The sequence below is a fragment of the Pipistrellus hanaki genome, assembly GCF_964339955.1.
Source record: "Pipistrellus hanaki genome assembly, chromosome: 12".
In the NCBI taxonomy this organism is placed as follows: Eukaryota; Metazoa; Chordata; class Mammalia; order Chiroptera; family Vespertilionidae; genus Pipistrellus; species Pipistrellus hanaki.
In genome coordinates this window covers 54,306,358-54,333,483 of record NC_140514.1, presented here as the reverse complement: position 1 = coordinate 54,333,483, position 27,126 = coordinate 54,306,358, and the positions used below count along the sequence as shown (strand labels likewise).

Here is a 27,126-nt window from a genome sequence, read left to right as displayed (position 1 = left end):
ATGGCTAAGATTAACACCCAATACTCCCACCCCACCCCGCCAGGCCCGTGGGCGAGGACCACAGACAGCGATCTGGACCGCCTGGAGAACGGCCTGAGCAGGTAAGACGGGCTTTTTACTTCAGGCTGGGAGGGCCTCCCGGGCTGGTCTACGCTCTGGGAAGAATGCCTTCGCCGTGGCCAGCTGCAGTCAGAGGGCCGGGCTCCTCACCGTGCTCCTTCCCGCATCATTGTCCATCTCACGGGAGCCGTCTGCTTCTTGTTTTAGAGATGTGGAGAAGTAAGGCTCAAACACTGCGTAACTTGAGAGAGTAACAAAATGAAGATTCCGATGTGGCAGATTCCGTTCTGCTGTAGAAAGGTCTCCAAACTGCCACACTTCTCCAGGTGGGCATCAAACACCTACCAAGCTCTGGGCACCAGCCGCCGGCCTAGGCACTGGGCTGCCTGCCCTCACGTCTGGGGGCGGGCCGGGCCGGCCAGCAAAGCCATCAGCCTGCGGTGTCAGCCCAACACACGCAGCTGCTGGGGAACCCGGCTCTGGAGCTCCCCTTCTGGCCGGGTGCTAACTTACCAGGAGGCTTGGGAAAGGGTGTCTAACCTTTCCATGCCTCGGTTTCTTCAACTGCAAAACAGAGCAGCATTCTTTTCCAAGTTCCTGACATACTAGTGAGGAAATGAGACGGTGCCTATTTGGTGCGAGTGGGCTTATGTTTTCATGTTTCTTAAATTCCCAATAAGTTGATTGAGTGGATCCATGAGAAACTTTACTTCCAACATTTATATTATTTTTGTCCTACATATATAACACTGAAAACTTCTCCCTCCCATGATAACTGCATATTATCTGACTGACTAGTGGCCTGGTGCATGGATTCATGCACATTGAAAGGAAAATAATTAGAAGAAATATTTCAATGTTTAATATTGGAATTTGTATTCCACATGGTCCATGTACCATAATTGGTTTTACAATTTGAAAAAGTCAAGGACACTGGTCTTCATTCAGAATTTCTGCCTTAACTATATGGTCAATGTCGTGTTCCGTTTGTAATTTGGATTCACTATCTAATATTGTGAATATAGTGAGTGTGAGGCAGTCCGTGTTTCTGAAATTCAATGACATGAATTTTAGCTGTAACTTTCCCAAGAAAAATGCCTTTACATATATCATTTAAAAGAGCATTCAGCTTAACATTAAAAACCCTGGCTACCACCTCAGGTCTGTTTTCAACTTTTCGCCAGCATTGTAAATTATCTATAATATCTGCCCGTTTGGGGTTGCACATGATTTTTATGAATAAATAGGGCTTGCCATACTTCGTTACAATTGCCACAGCAGCCTGATATCTCTGCTGCATATTTCTGGGACTTCCCTCACAAGACAATGGAGGTATCATTTTAGCAATCGGCACATTGTCACGTTCAGATCTAGATGTAAATCTAGTGGTTAATCCATCAAACCACTATGTTTTTCAACTCTCAACTTAGATTGGTTTGCTTTAATGAAATTTATCCAATTGGCCTCCATTTTTTAATATGAACCCACAATAAACTGTTGAGTTAATTTTCCTGCGTTTTAAATAGAACGTGTCCCGCACAGAGAGATGAAATCCATAACACTGCGTCTGTGTGACTCATGTCCTTACGTTTTGTCTAGTATCATTGTCGATTACACTGTTGTAATCTTAATGCGATATCCATTCCCCAGCCTTTTCACCATTGGAAAAAGGATAGGATACGACCTTGCATCTAATGTAGGAAACAGGATATTTATTTGTTTCATTTTGGTGGCATTCAGATTATTAGGATGAGAATGCCACCCCTCCCCTCTCCCCCTGTTCCCTGGCCAGCACGATAGCTAACACCACGGGTCAGACTGTTGACCTGAACAGTGGCCCATAACTGACCAGACTCAGTTTCCACATCTGCACAATGGGCTGTACTTACCTCAGAGGCTGTGGTAACAAAACACAGCTCGGGCTCAGGTCCTGTCTGGAGTAAGTGCCTGTGACCACTCGGAAAGGAGTCCCCTCCTGCGGGTCTTCTCTGGTGCCCGGCTCTGCCCTCGGTGCCCAGCTGTTCCGACATCCGGGGGGGCTCGCCCCTCCTGCCGGAGGCCCGGCGCGCTTTCTCAGCCTGACCCGAGCCGCGTCTCACCGGCCCCACGTGAGGCCTCCCAGCTGCTCTTTGGGGAAAGAGCTTGTTGACAGCTTACCTCAGAACCCGTGGAAAGACTGCGCAGATTCCAAACGGAGAGAGAAAGAACGCTTCTTTCGTGAGAGAGCTGTGGTGCTTTTCTCGGGAGGCAGGAGTGGGTCAGCACATGCGGTTTCCGGAGGGGCCCCAGCATCACTGAGGACTGAGGCCCGGGGCCAGGCTGGGAGCGGAACCGTGGGCCAGGCCCCCCCCCACTCCCCGATGCAGCCCAGCGTCTGTCTGCCACAGACCGATTCCCTGTGATATCGTTTGGACACAGGACTGCGGCACATACACAAAAACACGTTAAAGTTCCAAATTGCTCTCTTAGGGGAGGTAATGGTGTTTCAACAAAACACAGACCCTTGTCTTGAGCTTCATATCCTTTGAGAAAGCTTTGGGAGAAATAACTGTGAGTGTGTGCCCTTCCCTATCACCCCTGCTGCATCCCCATCTCCGTGACACGGGGACCTGTGCTGAGCCATTGTCCGGAGCCCTTTGCTGAGCTCCGCCAGCAGGGGGCGACACCCAGCCCTCCCCGGAGAGCCGGCCCCGGGTTTCACCCGCATGGAGACCCAGATTTCTGTTTCTTTTCCAAAATATTGGGGGTCATTTTCCTAGTGTATGGTTACAAGGAAGAATAAAGATACTTCACTTGAACAAAAAGAGTGAAATGTATGCCCTGACAATACCAGAAATAAGAAATCTTGAATTTTCTTTCCTAATTAGACCTATTTCGTTGACTCCATTGTGTGAGAGCTGCCTGGCATGTGTTGGAGATGACACAATAGGGAAAGACAGGAATCCGAGATGGGGGGTTGCAGCGAGGACCCAGGCCCCCCCAAGTCCAGCCCGATGCCCTGAGCGCTGGGCCTGGCGGGCTGCGCCCCACACAAGAGACACCTTCTCCGTGCTGATCCGTGCGCAGAGCCCCGAGCGATCATCAGCAAGAAAACCATTCCAGCTGCTTCCCGGGCAGAAGGCAAGAATGCGCGGCTTCACCCGGTGTGTGCTTCACCCCGGATGCGGGCAGCCACCGCCCTGCCTGCTGCCGGGTGGAGGAGAAGGAAGATCAGGTCTCGGACTCTCTGCTCTGTTCTGAAAGGCCCCTCTGCTTACTCCCCTGGCCCAGTCACTGGAGGACGACACCAGAGGCTGCACACAGGGCGGAGTTAACCAGCACTTCCAGTCCTGGCGGGACCTCTGCCCCTCCCGCTGACAGGCAGCCTTAGCTCAGGGCGTCCACCTCTGAATGAAGGACGGAGGAGAGGAGGTGACAGCACGCGGGAAAGTGCCTTGTCTTTCCAAAGGAGCCGCCTGTGCCGCCCTCCTGCTCTTGTTCTTGCCGATCACCAAGTTCACTCTTCCTGCCAAAGCGCCGTCGCCGCCCGGAGTTGGGTCTGTGGTGGGGGCAGTTGGCTCCTGGCCAGATCTGCTCGCTTTGCAGAGACTGGGGCCCCATCCAGCCCGGCCCCAGCCCCTCAGCCAGCCCCAGGCAGGACAAGGCCGGCCCCGGCTCTCTGGCCTCTGAATTTCCCTGGGAAGTTCTGATCGTCAAAACTGTGTCCTCGGGACTCAAAATGTCACCTCATTCAATTCCTCTCCTCTCTTCCCATCTCCCCTCCCATCTTGGAGGAGTAAATAATCGGGTTTACTGTTTCAATGCTGCAAGCATTTAACAAAATAGAAGAAAGGCATGCAAGGTTAACGTGGATGGTACACACGGCAGGCTAAGTGACTGTCCCAGATGGGGGATGAAGAAAACTGAGTTTATGTAAGGGGAGGGGTGGGGATGGGTCCCCAAAGGGAAGAGCTGAGTGGCACGGGGCCAAGGGGGACCCTGGGTGGCTGGTGGCAGCACAGGAGCTGGCGGTCCCTCCTTACACGCAGTCACTGGCAGGAGCTCTTGGGCTTGGGGCTGAGGTGGGCCTGGGGGGTGGGTGGATTGCAGGTGTGCGATCCGGTGCCTCAGAACAGTGTCCACTCCTTGGTGGCCCGACTCCTGGTGTCCGGTGAGCTTTTTCCTGTGATGGGAAGCTTACAAATGGCTGCAGGGTGGTTATTGTTCTACGGTCCTAACAGACATCATGATAGAAATTCAAGCACGGGGAACCAAGTGCAGAGCTGCCGGGAAGAAAGGTCCCTCGGGCCCAGAGCTTGCATCCCAGGAGGCTCCCCATTCTTGGCGGCTGACTGCGCGCCTGCACTGGAGTCTGCGCACAGCACTCAAATCACAGGAAATCACCTTTCTCTTCTTCCTCAGGGGCTGAGCGACCAGCCCACAGAACGCCTGGCGGGGTGCTGGGCCAGGCCTCTCGCTCTGTCCCTCTCCTCCACGTGGGCTCAGAGGGCCAGGCCGCACACGCACGGTCCCAGGGCCAGCGACCGGCCTGCTCCGGACTCTGCGGGCTGCGCCTGCCTCACTGCCCCCCGCTCTGACGTCATAGGCAGCGGCTCCCCCGCTGCTGATCCAGGAAGCCCTGGCTCACGGTGTCTCCCCCGTGGTTAGCAGGCGCCAGACTCACAGAAATGCTGGCCGACTGCCTGGTGCCAAGACTCCCTGAGGGGCTGCTGGGGGGGACAGAGCGCCTCCACCCTCGGGGGCGGGGGGCTCCGGTCCCCCAGGTGCTGCCGCGGCAGCACTCCGGACGCCGGCCCTCTCCCACGTGTGCCGGCTGCCAGGTCCGGGGCTGGGGAGACAGACTCCGTGTCTCCTCTCCTCCTGGAACTGGCCCGGAGCCTCGGAGCGCGCACGCCACCTTCGTAATGAACAGAACGTCGGAAGGGCAGCTGAGATGGAGCTTTCTACTGGCAGCAGCGCCCGCCGGGTCTTTTATTTGTATAAGGACGAGATGTGAGGGTCTCTTACGGGCAGAGGCGGAATCCGTCAAGTGGCTCGGGAACAGAGACCTGCCCAGTGCCGCTGGGGGGATCAGCGCCATGCCTCCATCAGCTGCCGCAGGGCTCTTCCTCAGCCACGTCCTCTCAGCTGCCGCTCCAATGGCACCACGTGTGGAAACACAGAGGGCAGCCTCCTGGGGTGGACGCCCTCAGCTTTGCCACTTGGCTGTGAGCCCTTGGGGAAGTTACTTAACCTCTCTGAACCTGGTTTTCCTCTCTCATAGGGCTGTTCTGTAGATGAAATGATACACTGTGTGTGGCTGGTACGCAGTAAGCAGTCCATAAATGCCACATGGTTGGTGTGTGTATCTGTGGATGAGATGGAGCTGGGAGGAAAGGCTGGTGTGATGCCACTGTATACCGAGGCTCCCCAACAGGGAGTGGCACAGATAAACGGGAGACCCCATACTTCCAACAGATAGATGCCCATGCAGCAGCCATGTCACAGGACTTGGGTTTGGGCTGCTGGCTGGTGCTGGGAGCACCGAAAGCACACAGACCACAGCCCACCAGGACTTCTGGCTTGGGCTCCCACCACGGCCGATGGTCTTAGCCTCCCTGCCGATCCCTCAGGAACCTGCTTCTGGGAGGGTGCCCGTGAGGGGAAGGGATTGAACTGGTGAGGACTGGCTAGGGGAGCCGGGGTTCTAGCCCGGAGAACAGCACAGGCGTGAGAGCCGTCCCGCACAGAAGGCGGCCGTGGACGAGGCAGGTGCCCGCTGTCCCAGCAGAGGAAAGGAGTGCTGAGCGGGGGAAGCAGAGGGAGGGGCTGTGCAGAGGGGGCCTGGACTGGACGTGGGATGGCAGTGAGCCCTCCCCACGCCCCTCTCCCCCTTGGAACGCAGGGGTGATGGGAAGGAGGAGGCTGTGCTCAGTGGCGGGGGGAGGGGGCAGCATTCTGACTTCTCCCTCGGGGGGGAGAAACAGCCTTTCTCTGACATTAACTCTCATCACCGCCTCGTTAGGAGGGCTGGTTAGGCTGGGATAGGCCACGAGATAGAATAATCTGTCTTGCTCGGGCTCTTCCGGGCTTGCAGACTGGAGTGCAAACCCCTAGAGGCCAAGGCCAGGATGGCTCTCACTCAGGCCGGTCAGACCGCAGCCCAGGAGGTGTTCAAAGAAAGGAAACATTCCCAGAGACTCTGGTCTTCTTCCCACAGACACCCGGAAGGCCTCCTGATGGCGGCCTGAGCTTGCCTAGGAGGTAGGATCCCGTTAGCAGAGATGAGTGTGGCTGAAACCCTTGTGGAATCGGTGCGGACGAGGCTGCTCTGGCTCCGGTGGCGGCGCTGGGCCGGCCCTCACGGTGCTCTGATGGGACCGTGTGTGCTGCCCGCCCTCTCACTGAGCCCCGCGGCAGCTGGCCAAGGGCCGCTCTCCTGGGTCAGGCTGCTGGGGGAGAAAGGCCACACTTACCCCTGGAGCAGGGTCTGCGGCGGGTGACCTGAAGATCAGCAGCTGTCCTCCCGGTGCGGGGCATCTGGCCGTCTCACCCTGAGCGTGTCCCGGGGGGCGGGAGCTTGAAATCAATTCAGCCCGCTCCACATGTGACTTCCCAGGACCGGCGCACCCGGCGAGCAGACGCCCTCAGGACAGCAGCCAGGGATCGCCATGGAGACCAGAGGACAGCCTGGACCCCAGCAAGGCGTCACTGTCCCCGGCCAGGAGCCTGCCAGGTAACTGACCGGTGGTCTCAGCCTCCTTCTCGGGAAGGGGAGCCTGAGGCGGAAGGAAATGGTGGGCGGGCTGGGCTGAAGGTGGAGGAAAAAGAGGCAGGAGCAGAGTGGTCAGACGTCCATCGGCGAGCAGTTCTCTCTCGGGTCCGGGGGTCTGAGCTCAGAAGAGTCTGAGAAAAGCTGCCTCTATCTGACTTGCTTTAATGAAAAGTTCTATCGAGAGACTGGGTCAGTTGTGGAATAATTCGGGGGGAAAGCCGACCAGGGCGGGTTCAGGAGACCAGTGCCGGCAACATGCAGGCCAGGTGCCCACTGCGCAGGGAGAGGGGTGGCACTCCGGAGCGGCGGCAGGTGCTCACCGGCACAGCTTCTTCCTCGGAGCCGCACCCGAGAGGTTAGCCAGGCCCCCCCCCCCTCTGATGCCGTCTGCGCTCTGCTTCAGTAGCTGGGCCACCTGGAGGGAATCACTGACCCTCTTCCAGCTCCTCTGCGAGGCGGACCCTGGCTGGAGGGCCGGGGCGGGCGGGGCGGCTGCAGCCACCGCCCACTCACAGCACGGGCCCCCACACCTGGGCTCCTGCCTCCTTTCCCCAATTCTTAACCCTCACCTGAGGAAGTTATTGATGTTAGAGAAAGGAAAGGGGAGAGAGAGGGAGAGAGAAACATTGATGTGAAAGAGAAACATGCGTGGGTTGCCCCGACGGAGGATGGAACCTGCCACTTAGGTACCTGCCCTCACAGGAGTCAAACTCAAAACCTTTAGGTATACGGGATGATGCTCCCATTGAGCTACCCGGCCAGGGCATCCTTGATTTTAATAATACCATAGTTGCCCTGGCCGGTTTGGCTCAGTGGATAGAGTGTCAGCCTGCGGACTGAAAGGTCCCGGTTCGATCCCTGTCAAGGCCATGTACCTTGGTTGCGGGCACATCCCCAGTGGGGGGTGTGCAGGAGGCAGCTGATGGATGTTTCTAACTCTCTATCCCTCTCCCTTCTTCTCTAAAAAATCAATAAAATATATTTAAAAAAAATAATGCCATAGTTATTTTACATAATCATCTCTTCTACAGTGTTTGCTTAAGACAATTACAAACATTTTAATTATTTATTCTTCATATTTTTCATTGTGGTGGACGTTACCAATATTTATTTCACTGTTCCATCTCAGCCATTTCAGTGATTCCATATTTTTGTCTTACTAATGAAGGGAGTGTCCTTAGGCTCTTTAATTTCATGGAAGAGAAGCCTCCAAACCAGCCCAGATTAAAAGACCTGAGGCAGGGGCGGGGCGGGGCAGGCTGGGAGGGGCTGGGGCGGGGAGGGGCTGGGTGCTGATGGAAGGTGAGATACAGGCACCTCCTGGAGATGGAGCCCTGGGCCCCCCGGGGAGCTGGGGAGGGAGCACCTGCGCCCTCTCACTGTCCCGTGGCGTTTCAGGTCTTGGTGCTTCTTGCTGCTTGTCTCCTGCCTCTGTCTCCGCTCACACATGGCAGGCACAGGCTGAAAATGGCCTGCACCACATGATCGTGAGCTGAAACATCCAACCCCCTCTTGGAGTGGCTCTTAGCTCAGGGGCTTGAGTGACTGGTTCAGCTGTCCGTCTCTGAGCCTCTGTGGGGGGGGGGTTAGGAGGGGTGGTAGGGCCTCAGTTTCCCCTCCACGGCAGAGGGAAGACGTGGAAGGGGCGTGTCCAGAGAGACACATGGGCTGGGAGGCACCTTGACAGAGGTCCACAGCAGCTGTAAGCATCTGCTTCTGAGACGTTTTCCTGCTTCAGTTTATTCCCTTAGCCAAAGGTCACAGAGTGCAATTAGGGACGATTTGTGACTTCACTCCAGGCTGCTCAGACTATTTTTAGTGGGGTCTGCGGTGTGCACCGTCAGTACCAATTCCGAAACCAGACGCCGGAATGCAGGCTGAGCCTCCTTTCTGTCCCGTCCTGCAAAGACGGATGGCGGGAGCCGGCTCGGGAGCTGGAGCAAGGCGGGCTCCCGAGTGGGCCGTGGTCTCAGGGCCCGTGGCCCCATGGGCGCTGGCTCCAGGAGAAGGCCACGGCCAGGAGCGGCAGAATTCGCGCACAAGCCTGGGAGAAGTGAGAGTTCTGTCAGAAACAATAGTACAATTGTCTGAAGGGCGTGTTCCTTAAGCCTTGCTCCAAAGTCTTCACCATTTGGGCACAGAGTTGTTTACTCTCCCTGTGCTCTCCGCTGTGACGGAGTTCCCCATGGGCAGCAGGAACAAGAACAGAAAGCCCGTGCCTTTGTGGAGCCAGGTGTTAGAAGGACAGGCCATCTTGAGGACTCGGCCCCTCCCGAGGGCTCTGAGCCCTGGGTGCGCACAGAGGGGGCGCCGGGCCCTGGGTGCGCACAGAGGGGGCGGGAATGAACGGCCCACAGGGAGAGAAGCAGCCTGGGCCCGGGCCCTGCAGGAGGCGAGCAGGATCCCCTCCCTCCTCCGTGCGCTGACTGCCGTACTTGCCCTCCCGCCCTTCCAGGCTGTGGCGCCTCATCGTCTCGCTGCGCATCTGGGCCTCCAGACACGCACACCACCGGGCCCAGCGGCCGGACGCCTTCCTGGAGCGGTTCCACGGGGCCGAGCTCAAGGAGGTGTCCAGCCAAGAAAGCCACGCCCAGGGCCAGGGCGGCCAGGAGCTGGCGGACAGCGAGAGGAGGTGAGGAGCCAGCGGGAGGGGAGCACGGTGCCGGCAGGGGGCATCGCTCGCTGGGGCAGCTCAGAGCCGCTCCAGGAAGAAGGCTTCTGTCTTGGGAGAGCACCAGCCGTCTCTGCCTGAGTCCAGGAGGTCCTGCAGGAGAGAACGCCTCTGCCCCGAGGCCCAGCCTCCTGTGACCCCTGCCCCCATCCTATGCCGAGCTCAGCTAGTGTCCCGGGAGCTGGTGCTCTCAGAAACAGGTGGGGTGCTTGGCTCACCCACCTCTGTCCACCACAGGGCCCTCCTAGGTGGCACTGTGCCCCAGCCTGATACGCACCCACCGGAGACCCGGAGCTCGGGGAGAGCCTCGGTGGGACCCAGTTTTGTGCAGAGGGGTGCATGCCTTGGTCTGGGAAGAAGGTCTGCAGGTTGGTGAGAATTTTCCAGGGGAGCCACTCCTGTTCCAGATCAGGTTAAAAACCACGGGGAGGAGGAGCAACAGGAGGGGCGGGTAGGGTGGGGAGAGTTCACCTTTGGCAGGAGAGGGGGCTGCAGAGCCAGGTCCGGCGTCACCTTGCCCGCCCACCGCCTTCGCCGCACCCGCAGACTCTTTGTCGACTTGCCAGTGTGGCCAGACGAGTGGAGAGCTGAGCGAGGACCTTATAGGGAACCGGGCTCCATTATACCGGAGGCCTGGTCCGTGGCGGAAGGGCCAGAGTGGGTGGATGAATTCGATGGCACAGGGTGGTAGCTGGTCAATAGGAAGGCTTCCCAGGGAGGAAGCCTGAACTTGAAGCAAAGTCCCATTGGCGAGGCCGGGTGCTGGCAGAGCAGGTCCTGGTGCGGGTTTGGGCTGTGGGACCACCAGCTCAGAGGTGTGAACCAGCCTCCATTGCTGTGTGTGAACCGGCTCAGAGGTGTGAACACCCGCGGAGCTGAGCTTCCGCTGCTCCCCAGTCTCACGGGAGGTGCTGCTTCCTGGGTGCTCCGGCTTGGGGTGAATCCTCAGATGACCCTGTGTGAGGAGAGGGCGGCCTGGGCAGGGCAAACAGGAGTCCCCAGATGGCATTTGGCTGGACGGTCAGCATCGTGGAAGCGGGGCGCCGAGGGTCAGGCTGGGTGCTCCGGGCCGCTGGCCTCGGTCTCCAGGTCTCCCGAGGGGTCTGGGGAGACCACGAGCCAGCAGGCCACCCCCAGCGCGGTGAGGCCACGCCGGCTTCCTGCACCAGCCGTGCCCCGTTGTGCCTGGTAGTGGACGGACTGGAGAGCATGCCTCTGACATGAAGTGCCATGCGGTCCAGCTTTAAACAGAAGTTTGCTTGGCTGCAAAACCAGCTCCACCTTCTGCCGGGCTCTCACAGAGGTCAGGGCGGGCGGGACCGGAGGGGGGCGGGTGGGAGCGAACAGACTGAGCTCGGGGACAGCTCTGCCCACCGTCTCTGTTGGCCCCGCTAATGGGAAGTGACAGCTGTGACCGGTCCTGGAGCGGGTGCCCTCTGAGAGCCAGGCCTGTGCAGACAAGGGCAGCGACTTGTCGCCGCTGCTGCAGCATCCACCCTGGCAAACCAGGCACTTGGCGGCCTTCCCCGAGCGCCGAGGCCAGGGACCAGGCCAGGGGCCACATCGGGCCCGTGGCTGCAGTCTTCACACCGCTGTCACACGGCTAAGCGCCGTGAAATAGTTGGATCTGAGGCAGACGCCGGATGTTTGATCGCATTTATCCAGGAGCCTCCCGCTAGCCAAGCAGTCACTGCCCTGCCCGCAAGGCTTCCATCACAGCCAACTAGTCACAACACAGTTTGGTCCCTGACACACACACACACACACACACACACACACACACACTCTGTTCCTCAAGCTGTGTGTAAGGCCGGGGAGGGAGAGAGGGCAGGAATAGCACCTGGGACCGGTCCCGGTCCGGTGCGTGGAGCTGAGTGCCGGCTCCCACGTCCGCTCCCTCGGCCCCTGCAGCGGCTGGCCCGGCCAGAAGCAGCGCCTACCCGGGCAGCCACTCGGAGGCGTGAGCATCCCTGCTCCCGCCGAGCCCTCGCCTTTCCTTCGCCGAGATGCCCAGCTTCGCCTCCTCATTAAGTGTTCCTGCTCCCCCACCTGCACACACGGCCACGCCGTCCGTTCTAGAATCCTGCTCCTCCCGTTGGAACACCCGCCGTGGGCCAGGGAAGGGCCGGTCACTTTGGGGCGGGTCATTTGGTCTCTCCGCCCCAGTTTCTAGTCTATAGAGCGAGGGGTTGGATGGGACGGACATTTCAAGCTCAAAGAGCCTCCATTGCTGTGTGAGTGCGAAGCCGGGCTCCCTGTGGGGCAGCGGGTCACTCTTCTCAGAAACCCCGCCCCCCACCCTACCCCGTACTCCTGGTGCCAGTGACAAATCAGGGCAGTGGAAAGAGGAAATTTTTTATTTAGTTAGTTAGTTATTTGGTTAATGCTCACCCAAGGATATTTTTCCATTGATTTGTAGAGAGAGTATAAGGGAAGGGGAGAGACACAGACAGGTTGCCTCCTGCACATGCCCCTGCCAGGGCCGGGATTTGACCCACAACCCAGGCATGTGCCCTTGACTGGAATCGAACCTGGGACCCTTCAGTCCCACCGACCGATGCTCTATCCACTGAGCCAAACTGGCTAGGGAAGAGGAGATTAAATTTGTCCAGAGCATAGAAACAGTGACCCGCTGCCATTCCTTCTGTCACCAGATGCTGAGCTGGCAGATAGCTGTGATGTGTGATCATGGCAAATGCCACTCAAGAGCCCAAGGAGAGCATGTGCCTGTGTGCCCATGCATGTGTGTTAGCACGTGCGCACCATTCTCCTGCCTTCTTCTTCTTTTTTTTTTTTTTTTTTAATATATTTTATTGATTTTGTACAGAGAAGAAGGGACAGAGATAGAGAGTTAGAAACATCAATGAGAGAGAGTCATCGATCAGCTGCCTCTTGCACACCCCCTACTGGGGATATGCCCGCAACCAAGGTACATGCCCTTGACCGGAATCGAACCCGGGACCCTTCAGTCCCCAAGCCGACGCTCTATCCATTGAGCCAAACCGGTCTCGGCCTCTCCTGCCTTCTTCATGGAGTGCCAGTTGGAGCTTAGGGAAAAGCCATCCATAGCAGGAGAAGTGCCAAGTCCTTGACTTCCGGTTGAAGGAGAGATGGGCCAGGGCTTTTTCTTAGTTCCCTTTGTTCCTCCGGAGAACATTTTTCCATTTTCCTCCCTGAAACTCAGTTGCATTTTGTTTGCATAAGTTTGGACATCGAATCCAGAAACCCAAATGCCACCAATCAAGAAAAATGAAATTATTTCAGCTACAAAACAATAGCTATTGCACTATGTGCTTGATTTAAAGCACCTGATTTTTTTTTATTGTCTAAAATTTTACATATGTCTCCTTTTCCCCCAGTGGACCCCCTCCCCCAACCCTGCCCCAGTATCTGTGTCCATTGGTCATGCAATGTGCATGCATGTAAGTCCTTTGGTTGCTCTCTAACCCCCTCCTCTGCCACTTGTCTCTAGATCAATCTATTCTTATTCATCAAATTATGTTGATCATTATACCCCACATATGAATGAGATCTTGTGATATTTACACCTTTGAAACCTGGGCTGCATCCTGCAGTCAGGGAAAGGCTCTGGGCACTAGGAACCACGGACAGAGGTACTGGGGTCTCTCGGCTCCTCCATCCTGGGTGCCACGAGGGTGAGGATGGGGGTGGATGGTGTTGGCTGCACTGAGCTCCTATAAATCTGTTCCGGGCTTGTAGCCTGGGTCCAACACTGCAGCCAAGGACCAAGGGACAGAACCGGGGACTGTGCCAAACCGGCCGCCTAGAAACAACTCCTGTGCACACCCACCCCCATTCTTCCAGCGCTTCTGGCGTTTCCTCTTAGTCCCTGAGTTCTGACTCTCCCTCCCTGATCAAACTGTTCCAGCCAAAACCAGTATAGTTTTGCAGCTGTGTGAGGGTCTTTTGGGTCAGTGCTGGGTGGATGTGGGGGTGCAGCCGGATAGTGCTGGGTCTTTCAAAGGCCCTCAGCAGGCTGGTAGCCAGAGGAAAGGCCAAAATCCTAGATAAGGAAACTGAGCCTGGGGCAATGAAAAGCCTCAGCAAGGTTTAGCGTGCCCAATAAGCTGGTAGGAGGCGCCCTCTGCTGGTGTCTTGGTGTTAAGACTAGTGGCAGACAGAACTTGGTGGGAGGGGGTGGGGGGGGGGAACAGAGATTGAGTGACTGTCCTTGCTCTTCTCGTTTAATAAGCTAAGTAGATTTTATTCTTATTCTATGTATCCATATATGCATTGTCATGAACTTGTAAAACACCTGAGCATATGCCTGCAGAGAAGTACACGTCATGTTAACAGGAATCCCATTATCAGGGAACACTCTTCTTAACATATGGCAAAGACACCTCCCAGTTTTCCTAGGTGTAAAAATTGAATGGACAGATAGACAGATATATCTGATATGTCTGACAGGTACTGGTTAAGAGCACTGGCATCCCAATTCGAAGCTTTGTGACCTCGGGTAAGTTACCTGACCTCTCTGTGCATCAGTTTCCTGGCCTGCAAGACAGGTGTCGCAGTGTTGTCTGGCCTGCAGGTTTGGTGAAGACTAGAAGTGTTCATTATGTAAAGTGCTTAGCACAGTGCCTGGTACGTAGTAAATGCTCCATAAATATCGACTACCGTGTTTCCCCGAAAATAAGACATCCTCTGAAAATAAGACCTACTTACAGGTTTCCTTCTGAGTGAAATATAAGGCATCCCCCTGAAAATAAGGCCCCCCCAGGCTCTGTCTCAGAATGCTATTGCTAAACATGAGAGATTTGGTCCACTGATTCTGAAAGAAATGGAGCCACAAGAAATTCACCAGGAAATTCAGGAACTGGATTGTTATGATGATGTTCCAGAAGATGATGACATGATTGTCATTGAATAAATGAGTAAATTCTTGATACTGTAGGATTCACAGTTTGTCTGGTTTGTGTTGACAACTACCGTACTACCGTACCGTATACAGGTAATAAATTTCCTTTATTTTCATTTAACAATAAATGTGTACCGTATTCTTCTTCATGGAAAAATAAGACATCCCCTGAAAATAAGACCTAGTGCATCTTTGGGAGCAAAAATTAATATAAGACACTGTCTTATTTTCGGGGAAGCAGGGTAGTATGTTAAGCAGAATACTTTCAGACTGCAGCTGGAGCGGGCTGGGGGTGGGACTCAGGGGCAGGTCCACCTGGGCCAGGCCTGTGAGCACAGGCAGAGGATGCACTGACACTGGCCGGGCCCCTGCGGTCCCCACAGCGCCCAGCCCTTCTGCTGCCCGCCTTTCCTCGCCTCCATGCCAAGGCTGATTGTGCTGCCAACACAGACACATGTAATTAGCATGGAGTCCGTGGGTACCCGATCCCAAGGCACCTGGAGACGTGAGGAAGCGGGTGCGGGGCGGGCCCAGGACAGCTGAGGGGACGCAGCCACCTGGGCAGGCAGGCGGACCAGGGCCTGAGGAAGGATCAGACACTCCTGAGTGACGGAGACTTCGTGGTGGACTTTTTTCAGGGGTTACTCAGTGAAGCTGAGTCTCTAAGAGCAGACAGCAACTTGAGGTCCTGACCCCGTAGCTCAGTTGGTGAGAGTGTTGTCTCGACCTGCAAGGCTGTGGGTTCCATCCCCGGTCAGAGCACATACAAGAACCAACCAATGAATGCATCAATACGTGAGGTCACAAATGGATGTCTCTCTCCCTCCCCCCTCTCCCTTTCTCTCTCTCTCAAACAACAAAGGTAACCCACTGCCTCCCTGCCCCCAGCTGCTCCCCACCAGGTTTTCATTCGATGCCCAGATGGGTTTTGAGGACCAGCAGGCCACACCCTTCCCTTCAGAACACAGCGCTGTCTGTGTGGTGACTGTGTCACCCTGACGTGTGGGTTCGGGTTATTTCCCAGCACCTCACACCTCGCCTCAGCTTGTGAGATGTCCCAGGGGCTCATGAAAAGGGTCGGAGATTGCACGACACCGCTGAACCTCTGTGGACAGGTCGGTGGACACATGTAATCCTCGGCGGCTGGTCTACTCACACTTCGGGAATAATAATGATAACGATGATGGTGGTGACGGTGGTGATAAGCTCAGTGACCTCCTTTTCTGCCGGCGTGCTGGAAAGAGCCGCTCCCTGCATGACCTCTGCTCCGGGTCCCCGGCTCCCCTCTCCACGCGGTGCTGTGGGCGCTGTAAGAAAATCGCTTAATGTCCCTGCGCCCTCCAGTGACAAGGCAGGAAAGGAGGAAGAGAGAAAGGAAAACTGCCTCAAACACGGGGAGCAACCCTGGAGAAGTGCTCCGAACAGGTTCAGTGGCGCTCGGAGCCTGCAGGGCCCGGGCCCGAACCTGGGGCCCAGGCGGGGCTGTCAGCCTCTGGGAGCCGGAGGACGTGGTCCTGGGAGCCAGGCCCTGCGTCCTGTGAGGTCCACCCGCAGAGGGAGGCCCGGCCCAGCTCCGGCTCCCGGGGGGCCTCCTGGGGTGGAGCCTCAGGGGGCAGTCAGGGCCGGCCCTGTGAGCCTGTGCCCACCCCGCCCCAGGCATTCCATCTGCCACACAAGTGCCTCCCCGAGGGCTTCTCCTGCCCTGAGAACACTCAGTCCCACACCCAATCCTAACCCGGCGACGGGGCTTGGGACAGTCCAGACCCCACGGTGAGAGGTGGCCCTCACTGCGGGCTCCAGGAGGCAGGAGGGCCGTCTCCCCGGGGACAGTGGGCCAGCCCCGGAGGGCACGGGCCGGGAGGAGACAGTCCAGATCCCACGGTGAGAGGCGGAGAAAGAGTCCTCGCCACCTCGGCGACCGGGAATCCTCCCGCACCCTGGAGGGAAAACGGAAAGCACCCTACCAGTGGTCAGCAAACTCATTAGTTAATTACCAACAGCACAACGTGTGACATTTCTTTTGAGAGCCGAAAACCGACTTCTGCGCAGGGGCCACGAAGTTTCAGTCGCACTGCACATGTGCGCCTGCACGTGGTGTTTTGTGGAAGAGCCACACTCAAGGGACCGAAGAGCTGTGTGTGGCTCGCGAGCCACAGTTTGCCGACCATGGCCCCAAGCCATCGCTCCTCTGCGTGTGGCCACAGTGCCCAGGGACGCCGGGCTGGTGTTTGGACGGTGAGGCAGGACAGGCGCTGGGACCTGAGCCTTTGGAACAGCGTGCCACGCTCAGAGCTAACCGTAACCGGGCCAACACAAACGAGGCCTGCAGCCCGCGGGCCGCTGTCTCCACGCTTGCCCGGGAGCATCTGTGCAAGTGCCGCGAGCCCGGGGAAAGCCTTCCCAGGGCACGTCCCAGGCCCCAAATCCCTCTCCGAGGGGAGCTGCCGAGCCCCGAGCAAGTGAATGCACGGGGGCAGCCCCGCAGAGGCCTGGGTGGCCGGGGATCTGCATCCCCACAAAGCTCCCAGCTCCCAGCAGCCCCGCGGCATCACCAGCTGCCCTTTCATTCCCAGCATCCGGCGGACACGGAGGCTGCCAGGGCACGTGGGGATGGCACCACTGGCTTCCTGGGAGCTGAGCTGGGAGGGCACCCCAGCGTCTGCCTGCCCCCGCCTCTTGTCCCAGTGAGCCCCAAGACTGACGGGACCAGGGCTGGAACAGCCCCCTCTGTCGTTCCACCCACAGGGGTCCTCGGTCCCTAAGCGAGGCCGGTGCCCGAGCCCTCACAGCCGTGGCCTCTGAGTGCACGGCGCTGTCTGTCTGTTTCCAGAAGGAAGGAGCCCGCTGTGGTGGACCCCTCCAGCAACGCGTACTACCGCTGGCTGAGCGTCATCGCCCTGCCCGTCTTCTACAACTGGTGCCTGCTGGTGTGCAGGTGGGTGGCCGGTGTGCCTGCTGGTGTGCCTGCTGGTGTGCAGGTGGGTGGCCGGTGTGCCTGCTGGTGTGCCTGCTGGTGTGCAGGTGGGTGGCCGGTGTGCCTGCTTGTGTGCCTGCTGGTGTGCCTGCTGGTGTGCAGGTGGGTGGCCGGTGTGCCTGCTGGTGTGCCTGCTGGTGTGCAGGTGGGTGGCCGGTGTGCCTGCTGGTGTGCAGGTGGGTGGCTGGTGTGCCTGCTGGTGTGCAGGTGGGTGGCCTGTGTGCCTGCTGGTGTGCCTGCTGGTGTGCAGGTGGGTTGCTGGTGTGTCTGCTGCTGTGCAGGTAGGGGGGCTGGTGCCTGCTGGTGTGCAGGCAGGGGGGCTGGTGTGCAGGTGGGTGGCTGGTGTGCCTGCTGGTATGCAGGCAGGGGGGCTGGTGTGTCTGCTGGTGTGCAGGCAGGGGGGCTGGTGTGTCTGCTGGTGTGCAGGTAGGGGGGCTGATGTGCCTGCTGGTGTGCAGGCAGAGGGGCTGGTGTGCCTGCTGGTGTGGAGGCAGCCGGGCTGGTGTGCCTGCTGGTGTGCAGGCAGGAGGGCTGGTGTGTCTGCTGGTATGGAGGCAGGGGGGCTTGTGTGCCTGCTGGTGTGCAGGTATGGGGGGGGGGGCTGGTGTGCAGGCAGGGGGGCTGGGCCTCCGCCGGAAGGTTGGCTGGGTGGGGAGCCCGGGCTCCTCTCGGCCAGGCAGCGGCCGGCGCCTGTGTCCCCATCAGCTGGCGAGGTGGCTCTGGGGGAGCACCTGTGGGCTCCGAAGCACGTGGGGAGCTGTGCCGGGGTCACAGCACCTGGGAGCCTTGAGGGGGTTGGAGGAGGAAGATGAGGGCCAGCTGAGTTGCTCTGCGGCAGGGTGCTCTGGGACAGGGTGCTGTGAGGGGAGGGTGCTCTGGGGCAGGGTGCTCTGAGGCAGGGTGCTCTGAGGCAGGGTGCTCTGGGGCAGGGTGCTGTGAGGACAGGGTGCTCTGAGGCAGGGTGCTCTGGGGCAGGGTGCTCTGAGGCAGGGTGCTCTGAGGCAGGGTGCTCTGGGGCAGGGTGCTGTGAGGACAGGGTGCTCTGAGGCAGGGTGCTCTGAGGGGAGGGTGCTCTGGGGCAGGGTACTCTGGGGCAGGGTGCTGTGAGGGCAGGGTGCTGTGAGGACAGGGTGCTCTGGAGCAGGGTGCTGTGAGGGGAGGGTGCTCTGGGGCAGGGTGCTGTGAGGACAGGGTGCTCTGGGGCAGGGTGCTGTGAGGACAGGGTGCTCTGAAGCAGGGTGCTCGGAGGGGAGGGTGCTCGGAGGGGAGGGTGCTCTGGGGCAGGGTGCTGTGAGGACAGGGTGCTCTGGGGCAGGGTGCTCTGGGGCAGGGTGCTGTGAGGACAGGGTGCTCTGGAGCAGGGTGCTGTGAGGGCAGGGTGCTCTGGGGCAGGGTGCTGTGAGGACAGGGTGGTGTGAGGACAGGGTGCTCTGGAGCAGGGTGCTGTGAGGGGAGGGTGCTCTGAGGCAGGGTGCTGTGAGGACAGGGTGCTCTGAAGCAGGGTGCTCTGAGGGGAGGGTGCTCTGAGGCAGGGTGCTGTGAGGACAGGGTGCTCTGAGGCAGAGTGCTGTGAGGACAGGGTGGTGTGAGGACAGGGTGCTGTGAGGACAGGGTGGTGTGAGGACAGGGTGCTGTGAGGGCAGGGTGCTCTGGGGCAGGGTGCTCTGGGGCAGGGTGCTGTGAGGACAGGGTGCTCTGAAGCAGGGTGCTCTGAGGAGAGGGTGCTCTGAGGGGAGGGTGCTCTGGGGCAGGGTGCTGTGAGGGGAGGGTACTCTGGGGCAGGGTGCTGTGAGGACAGGGTGCTGTGAGGGCAGGGTACTCTGGGGCAGGGTGCTCTGGGGCAGGGTGCTGTGAGGACAGGGTGCTCTGGGGCAGGGTGCTGTGAGGGGAGGGTGCTGTGAGGACAGGGTGCTGTGAGGACAGGGTGCTCTGGAGCAGGGTGCTGTGAGGGGAGGGTGCTCTGGGGCAGGGTACTCTGGGGCAGGGTGCTGTGAGGGCAGGGTGCTCTGGGGCAGGGTGCTGTGAGGGCAGGGTGCTCTGGGGCAGGTGCCTGCTCTCTGACTGGGCTGTGGGCGGTGCAGGGGGAGCTGATCGCATGAGGCAGCAGGGCCTCTGGCTCCTGAGCAGCCTGCAGGGCTGGGGCGGGTCCCGGGCCAGCACGTGCTTCGGGATGCAGGGTGGGCGGTGGGCGGTGGCTTTTCCGGGGACAAGCAGAGGCGCAGGGACTTCTGTAAGGAAGCCAGAGAGGGAGGCAAGAGCAGCTCTCTCATAACCTGCAAAGGGAGGGGGACTCGGGGTCTCTCCTGGGAAGAGGCTGCTCCCAGGGCCGGGGGCGGGGGCAGGGCGGCCTTTCCTGGGCGAGCCGGCAGGACAGAGCCTGGCTGCTGGCCCGGTGGGCACGCAGGGGGCCTGAGGAGAGGGCGGGCGTGCTGTCTCCCCTCCGGGCGGAGGCGGGGGCCTCTGAGCCAGGTACAGGGCAGGGACGCGGGGACAAGAGGCTGCATGTCTGAGTGACTGTGGCTTCGGGGCTTCCTGTTCAAGCCCAGAGACAAAAAGGCAGCCCGAAGGGGCCCCTGGAGGGGGGTGGGAGTCTGGGCGCCTGGAGGGCTGAGCAGGGGCAGCTCCTCTTCTGGGGGCAGGGACTCTGGGGAGGCGCTTCGCAGGCATTCGGGGACAGAGCTAGTGCTTTTCTGGGGAACACCGGGGGGTTTGGGGTTATCTAACCAACCTTCGGGAAATGATAAGGGGTAAGCTGCTACTCTCTGAGAATGAGCAGGCGGCTGGGGGCTCTTCCCGGCAGGCTGCTGGGCAAGGACACGGGGTGGGCGCTGCTATTCCGGGGCAGGAGGAGGCGCGGGGAGGGAGGCAGGGAGCTGTGGGCATTCCTGAGCGGCCTGCACGCAGGTGCCACTGTAGGAGATGCACAGGCTTTGGGGCTTCTCTGAGCAGTGGTGGGGGCGCGGGCAGAGGTGAGGTCACGCAGGGCTGTGGGGTGCGTGAGCAGTGGTGGGGGCGCGGGCAGAGGTGAGGGCACACAGGGCTGTGGGTACGTGGGCACGTGGTGGGAGCGCGGGCAGAGGTGAGGGCACGCAGGGCTGTGGGTTATGTGAGCACGTGGTGGGGTGCGGGGCAGAGGTGAGGGCACACAGGGCTGTGGGGTGCGTGAGCAGTGGTGGGGGCGCGGGCAGAGGTGCCGCTCGGTGAGGGCACGCAGGGCTGTGGGTCCGGAGCCAGCCTGCAGGTGAGAGGGCAGGTGAGTCCGCTCTCCTGGTGCGGGAGCCGCCTGCCCGGGCCGCACGGCAGGTGTGCAGAGCCCGGGCTCTCTGAGGGTCAGGGGTTTGCTTTCGGGGTCACCTGAGCCAGGTGGTCTCCCCTCCTCTGAGGGTGAGTTGGGGGGAAGCAGGGAGAATGAGGGCCTCTCCCAGCCGCCGGGAGAGAGGCAGGCTGCTGCTCTGTGGGGTGTTGTCAGCATGAGAAGCGGGAACATAAAGATGGAGAAAGCAGAAAGCATTTACTGGCTCGTTCCGTGGTTAATCCTCCAGAAATGCTTGTGTCTTTGGCCCGGGAGGGGGGTCCTCAGCTGCTCTGGGCCCAGCAGCGAGGCCCAGAGACCCGCCGGCCGCGGGCTCCCTGCTCAGAGCAAGCAGGGCTCGCGCTCGGGGTCAATCCCGGCTCTTCTGAGCCATGTGACCTCGGACAGAAGCTCGGAGCCTGGTCCCTCATCGGGGCGATGAGGCGGGGCACAGGCCCCGCAGACACCTCTCCTGTCGCCGGGCAGGGCCTGCTTCGACGAGCTGCAGTCCGAGCACCTGGCACTGTGGCTGGTCCTGGACTACACGGCCGACGTCCTCTACGGCCTGGACGTGCTGGTGCGCGCCCGGACAGGTGAGTGCTCCCCACGGGGCCCGGACAGGTGAGTGCTCCCCACGGGGCCCGGACAGGTGAGTGCTCCCCACGGGGCCCGGACAGGTGAGTGCTCCCCACGGGGCCCGGACAGGTGAGTGCTCCCCACGGGGCCCGGACAGGTGAGTGCTCCCCACGGGGCCCGGACAGGTGAGTGCTCCCCACGGGGCCCGGACAGGTGAGTGCTCCCCACGGGGCCCGGACAGGTGAGTGCTCCCCACGGGGCCCGGACAGGTGAGTGCTCCCCACGGGGCCCGGACAGGTGAGTGCTCCCCACGGGGCCCGGACAGGTGAGTGCTCCCCACGGGGCCCGGACAGGTGAGTGCTCCCCACGGGGCCCGGACAGGTGAGTGCTCCCCACGGGGCCCGGACAGGTGAGTGCTCTGCACGGGGCCCGGACAGGTGAGTGCTCCCCACGGGGCCCGGACAGGTGAGTGCTCCCCACAGGGCCCGAACAGGTGAGTGCTCCCCACGGGGCCCGGACAGGTGAGTGTCCCCCCCGGGGCCTGGGCCCGGACAGGTGAGTGCCCCCACCCCCCCCCCCGCGGGTCCCGGGCCCGGCCACAGGCCAGGTCAGGAAGCCCCAGGAGACCACACCATGTTCAGGGAGATCCAGGGCAATAGGCTACCCCTGACCCCTGGAGGCCAGGCAGGTCTGAGGAGCCGGCAGCAGGGACAGGGGTGCCACCTCACGCTCCCTCTGCTCCTGGGACAGAGCCCCAAGCAGGGGTCATGACCCCTGGGTTCTGGTCTTCTCGTCCCAGTGAGCCGGGTGACCCTGTGGAGGTCAAGCTGTCTTTCTGGGCCACAGAGGTTCCCACTGACACTGGAAATAGGGAGGCCACATCACCATCTCAGAGCCCCGCCCAGCGCGGCCGAGGCAGGAGGCAGAGTCAGTCAGTCTCCGCTGGGGCGGCGGACCAGGAGCTGCCGCCCGTGGCTGTCAGGGGAGCACTCAGCGTGGAGACTGACTGGAACAGGCCTTCCTGCGGTGCCTCTGGCTGAAGCCCCAGCCGCAGCCCCAGCCCCAGCCCTGCCTCTTTGGGCACCTTTTTCTGATTTGCACGAAGACATCATGAAAGCTTGTGGAGGCCCTGCTGGTGACTTCCAAGATTTTTTAGCTAAAAACCGTGCCATAGCTGTCGATATAAACATGCCGGATCACAGCAACAAGCCACACAGCTCGGCAGTGCGCAGGGCGACCCTGCCACCTCCGTTCCCCAGAGAACTGCTGAGCGGGAGATGGCAGGCAGGACTCTCCATCGGCCAGAGACGCTGAGTGGCCCAGAGTCCAGGGTCACTCCCCAGCAGCCCCCCTGCTTCCATCCACGTCAGAGCCCGAAGTCCCCATGCACACAGCCCGAGCCTGCACAGTGACTGAGCCGGTCCCGGGGGTCGGCCACTCCGCAGTCACGTGAGCCTAGCAAGACACAACTGCCCCTGGAGTGGCCCAGCTCCGCGGCTGGCTGTCCCAGGGCACTCTGGCTCCAGCATGGCCCGCCCTCCTGGTGCCTTGGTGCTGCCCTGGCAGCCTAAGGCTCAGCAGGAATCCAGGGGGGAGGAGGCAGGTGGGCAAGAAACCAATTGGCTGTGGATTATGTTCCAAAGGGGAGGAAAAAAAACAAAACAAAACACCAAACTCTTCAAAATGGAAAAAAAAAAAATGAAATAAGGAAGTATTGAGGAGTCTCAAGGCTCAAGGAGTGTCATGTAATGGTCTAGGCCAAGCATGTCAAACCCAAAGGCTAACACAGGCCGAATAAACAAGGTTGAAGTGTATGTGGGCGGCAAAAACACAAAAGCTTCAGTTTTCATAGAAACGTAGGTTTATCTCCATAGAGACATGCCGAATACAAAGGGCTGAAACAAATGAATCATCGTTAACATAAAATAATAGAACATTTTAATAAAATTAATATTTTTTCTTGAACATTGACTTACCAGACACTGAATAGCTGCACAAATTAATAAGGGTAACACAAACCCATTTTTCTTGTTCTCCGAAAGCGAAATACTTCCTGTTGGGCACACCAAACAGGTCAGTCCAACTCTAATGACGTGGCCATCGGCTGCTGAAATATTCGCTGCCGGTATTAGTGGAGAGAAATGGTGCGCCTGCGGGTGAGGCACGTAAGGGAAATGGATGCAACACGATTATAGTAACCAGTCCTTAGTGAGCGTTGTAGTTCGTTCTTAATAATGTATAATGGGATATTGTAAAAATTAAGTTACAAAATTTTTATTAAAATGTTTCTTACATACCATTATGTCGGCTGGGCCACAGAAATATTCCTCGTGGCTGCATGCGGCCCCGGCTGCGAGTCCGACTGCTGGGTCTAGGTTCTCAGTGAACACGAGTTAACCAAAGAATGACGTAAAGAACGGGGTTAGGGAGCGGGATGTCCCGGCCCCCCGGGTCCAGGCCCGTCTGGCTCTCGGGGCGGGCTCCCGGCCCATGCTCCCAGGGCCCCTTGGCTGGCGTCTTGTGCGGCCAGCAAGGAGAACACGGCTTCCCCGGACAGAGTCTCCGTCAGGCAGCTCCCGCCCACTGGTGACTGTGACGCCAGCTGCATGGCCACCACCTGTGCCTTTACCATTCTTATTCGTGTTTCAAACATGCCCCCAAGCAGAGCGAGCGGTGTTATGGCTCCTCAGGTACGCTCGCCCAGCTTCAACAGTCATCGACATTTTGCTAATCTTGTTTCCACCCCCACCCCCCACCCCTTTCTTGGCTGGATTGTTTTAAAGCAAATCTCAGACAGTAAAGCTTATGCCATGTATCTCATTTTCAAGGACTCCTTAGAAAATATAACTTCCATTTATGTTACAGAATTTAATAATCATTTCTTCTATCTCTAATGCCCAAACCACAGTCAAATGGACCCAATTGGTCTATAATTTTAATTGAATAAAATGGATTAGGACATCATAGACTGGCAAATATCAGTACATTTCCTGTCGGAGCGGTGAGTGTGGTTTTTGGAGTGGTCTCTAATATTAGTGTACCACCATGTCTTCTGTAGCCACAGTACGAAGTATCTTTCTGTGGGCCCTGGTCAAAAACACAGCCTCTTTGGTGCCCAGGTGACCTCCACCTCCTTCCTTAGGCTTCCTGGAGCAGGGCCTGATGGTCAGGGACCCCCGGAGGCTGTGGCGGCATTACTCGGAGACCTTGCAGTTCAAGCTGGACGTGCTGTCCCTCGTGCCCACAGACCTGGCCTACCTCAAGCTGGGCGTCAACTGCCCGGAGCTGAGGTTCAACCGCCTGCTGAAGTTCGCCCGGCTCTTTGAGTTCTTTGACCGCACAGAGACGCGGACCAGCTACCCCAACATGTTCAGGATCGGGAACCTGGTTCTGTACATCCTCGTCATCATCCACTGGAACGCCTGCATCTACTTCGCCATCTCCAAGTTCATCGGCTTCGGCACAGATTCCTGGGTCTACCCCAACGTCTCGAACCCGGAGTACGGGCGCCTCTCCAGGAAGTACATTTACAGCCTCTACTGGTCCACCCTGACCCTCACCACCATCGGAGAGACCCCGCCCCCCGTGAGAGACGGGGAGTACCTCTTCGTCGTCGTCGACTTCCTGGTGGGCGTCCTGATCTTCGCCACCATCGTGGGCAACGTGGGCTCCATGATCTCCAACATGAACGCCTCCCGGACGGAGTTCCAGGCCAAGATCGACGCCATCAAACAGTACATGCAGCTCCGCAAGGTGACCAAGGACCTGGAGACGCGGGTCATCCGGTGGTTTGACTACCTGTGGGCCAACCGCAAGACGGTGGACGAGAGGGAGGTGCTCAAGAGCCTCCCGGACAAGCTGAAGGCCGAGATCGCCATCAACGTGCACCTGGACACCCTGAAGAAGGTCCGCATCTTCCAGGACTGCGAGGCGGGGCTGCTGGTGGAGCTGGTGCTGAAGCTGCGGCCCGCCGTGTTCAGCCCCGGCGACTACATCTGCAGGAAGGGCGACATCGGCAGGGAGATGTACATCATCAAGGAGGGCAGGCTGGCGGTGGTGGCCGACGACGGGCTCACCCAGTTCGTGGTCCTCAGCGACGGGAGCTACTTCGGGGAGATCAGCATCCTGAACATCAAGGGGAGCAAGTCCGGGAACCGCCGGACGGCCAACATCCGGAGCATCGGCTACTCGGACCTGTTCTGCCTTTCCAAGGACGACCTGATGGAGGCGCTCACCGAGTACCCCGACGCCAAGAAGGCCCTGGAGGAGAAGGGGCGGCAGATCCTGATGAAGGACAACCTGATCGACGAGGACCTGGCCAAGGCCGGGGCCGGCCCCGAGGACATCGAGGAGAAGGTGGAGCACCTGGAGTCCTCCCTGGACACACTGCAGACCAGGTTCGCGCGGCTCCTGGCGGAGTACAGCGCCAACCAGGTGGCGGTGAAGCAGCGCCTCAGCCACCTGGAGAGCCGGGCGCGGCTCTTTGGGCCCAGCCCTCAGCCTGAGGGCGCCGCGCGGGCACCAGAGGCCAAAGGGCAGTGAAGGCGGTCTGCGAGACCCTCTGAGGCCCAGGGCCAGGGCCTCGGCAGGCTGCAGCCCAGCTCCCCCGCCCTTTGCAGGCAGAGCCTCGGCTCCTCACCTGGGAAACGGGACGTGTTCCGTCAGCCACAGTCAGGCGGAGGTTCTGACCAGGTCCGGGGAGAAGCCTGCGAGGGGCAGGGCCTTGTGGGGTGCCGGTGTCCCCAGGCCAAGCGAATGAAATCGTGGACACTGAACTCCTATTTTTCACCCCTGAGGAGTTCTTAGACGTCTGACCTTCCCTTTGTTACTCATGATCACCCCCACCCGCCCCCTCTGGCACCTGCCTCCGCCCTGTGTCTGAGGCCGAGGCTGAATGTGTCTGAGGCAGATTCTGGAACCTGGTACCTCCTCAGGGGCTCTTTGTGACCCTGGAAACCCAGCCCTCGGTGGAGCTGTGACAAGCTCAGGATGAGGCAAGGCCACCCCATCCGAGGTCACTGTGACGCAGACCCGGACGCCCTGCCCTCCAGCCCCGAGGAACGGGAGTCTGTTTCCCTGGAGAGAGAGAGCATCTCCGCTGGGAAGGCGCCTCCCCCTCCAGCCCCCGGAGGGACTGGGGCGGCCTCTGGCCCGGCTGCGGCTCTGGGAGGGCCTTTCAGGTGGAGCTGGGAATGGGCTGGACACCTGGGACTTGGACAGGATGAGATCCTTAGGCCACACCTTCACAAGCTGCCCCTTCGTCCCAGGAACCCGCCCCCTCCCTCGGAATTACATCCAGAGGCAAAGCTCTTAGCTAGCCAAGAGCACAGAGTACAGAATGTAGCTCTTAAACCCAGCCCTTGGAATTCCATTAACGTTTTATAAGATATTTATACATTTGGGCTCTATGATGTGAATTAAACCATAATGGTCCGTCCTTTGCTTAAACACCCATTGGAAATTCCCCGAAGAGAACTCCTCCCCCATGCAGACAGGCCGTACGGGCAGCTTTTCCTTCTCCTCTCTTTAGTCTCCTTCCCTCCCTCCCTCCCTCCCTTCCCACCTCCCTCCCTTTCCTCCTTACCTCTTTCCCTCCCTTCCCACCTCCCTCCCTTTTCATCTCCCTCCCTCCCTCCCTTCCCACCTCCCTCCCTTTCCATCTCCCTCCCTCCCTCCCTTCCCACCTCCCTCCCTTTCCTCCTTACCTCCTTCCCTCCCTCCCCTCCCTGCCTCCCTCCTTCCCTTCCCACCTTAATATCCTCCCTTCCTCCCTCCCTCCTCTCCTTCCCTCCTTCCTTCTTTCCTTCCTTCCTTCCTTCCTTCCTTCCTTCCTTCCTCTTCCTCCTCTTTCTGTTCCTCCTCTTTTTTCCCCCTTCTCAGAAAAAATGTCCCATTTTGCTTTGGCAACTTTTGACCT

At 59.2% G+C, this 27,126-nt stretch overlaps 1 protein-coding gene across 1 annotated transcript; it reads left to right on the top strand.

The window, feature by feature from the left end:
• Window positions 1-25,751, top strand: CNGA3 (cyclic nucleotide gated channel subunit alpha 3; the record flags this gene model as incomplete). The annotated part of the gene is made up of 6 exons (XM_084900980.1): window positions 1-101; window positions 6,659-6,775; window positions 9,270-9,446; window positions 17,198-17,302; window positions 21,120-21,226; window positions 24,352-25,751. 6 exons carry the CDS (start codon window positions 1-3, stop codon window positions 25,749-25,751), a joined length of 2,007 nt encoding a protein of 668 aa, XP_084757106.1.
• Window positions 25,752-27,126: the final 1,375 nt, after the last annotated feature.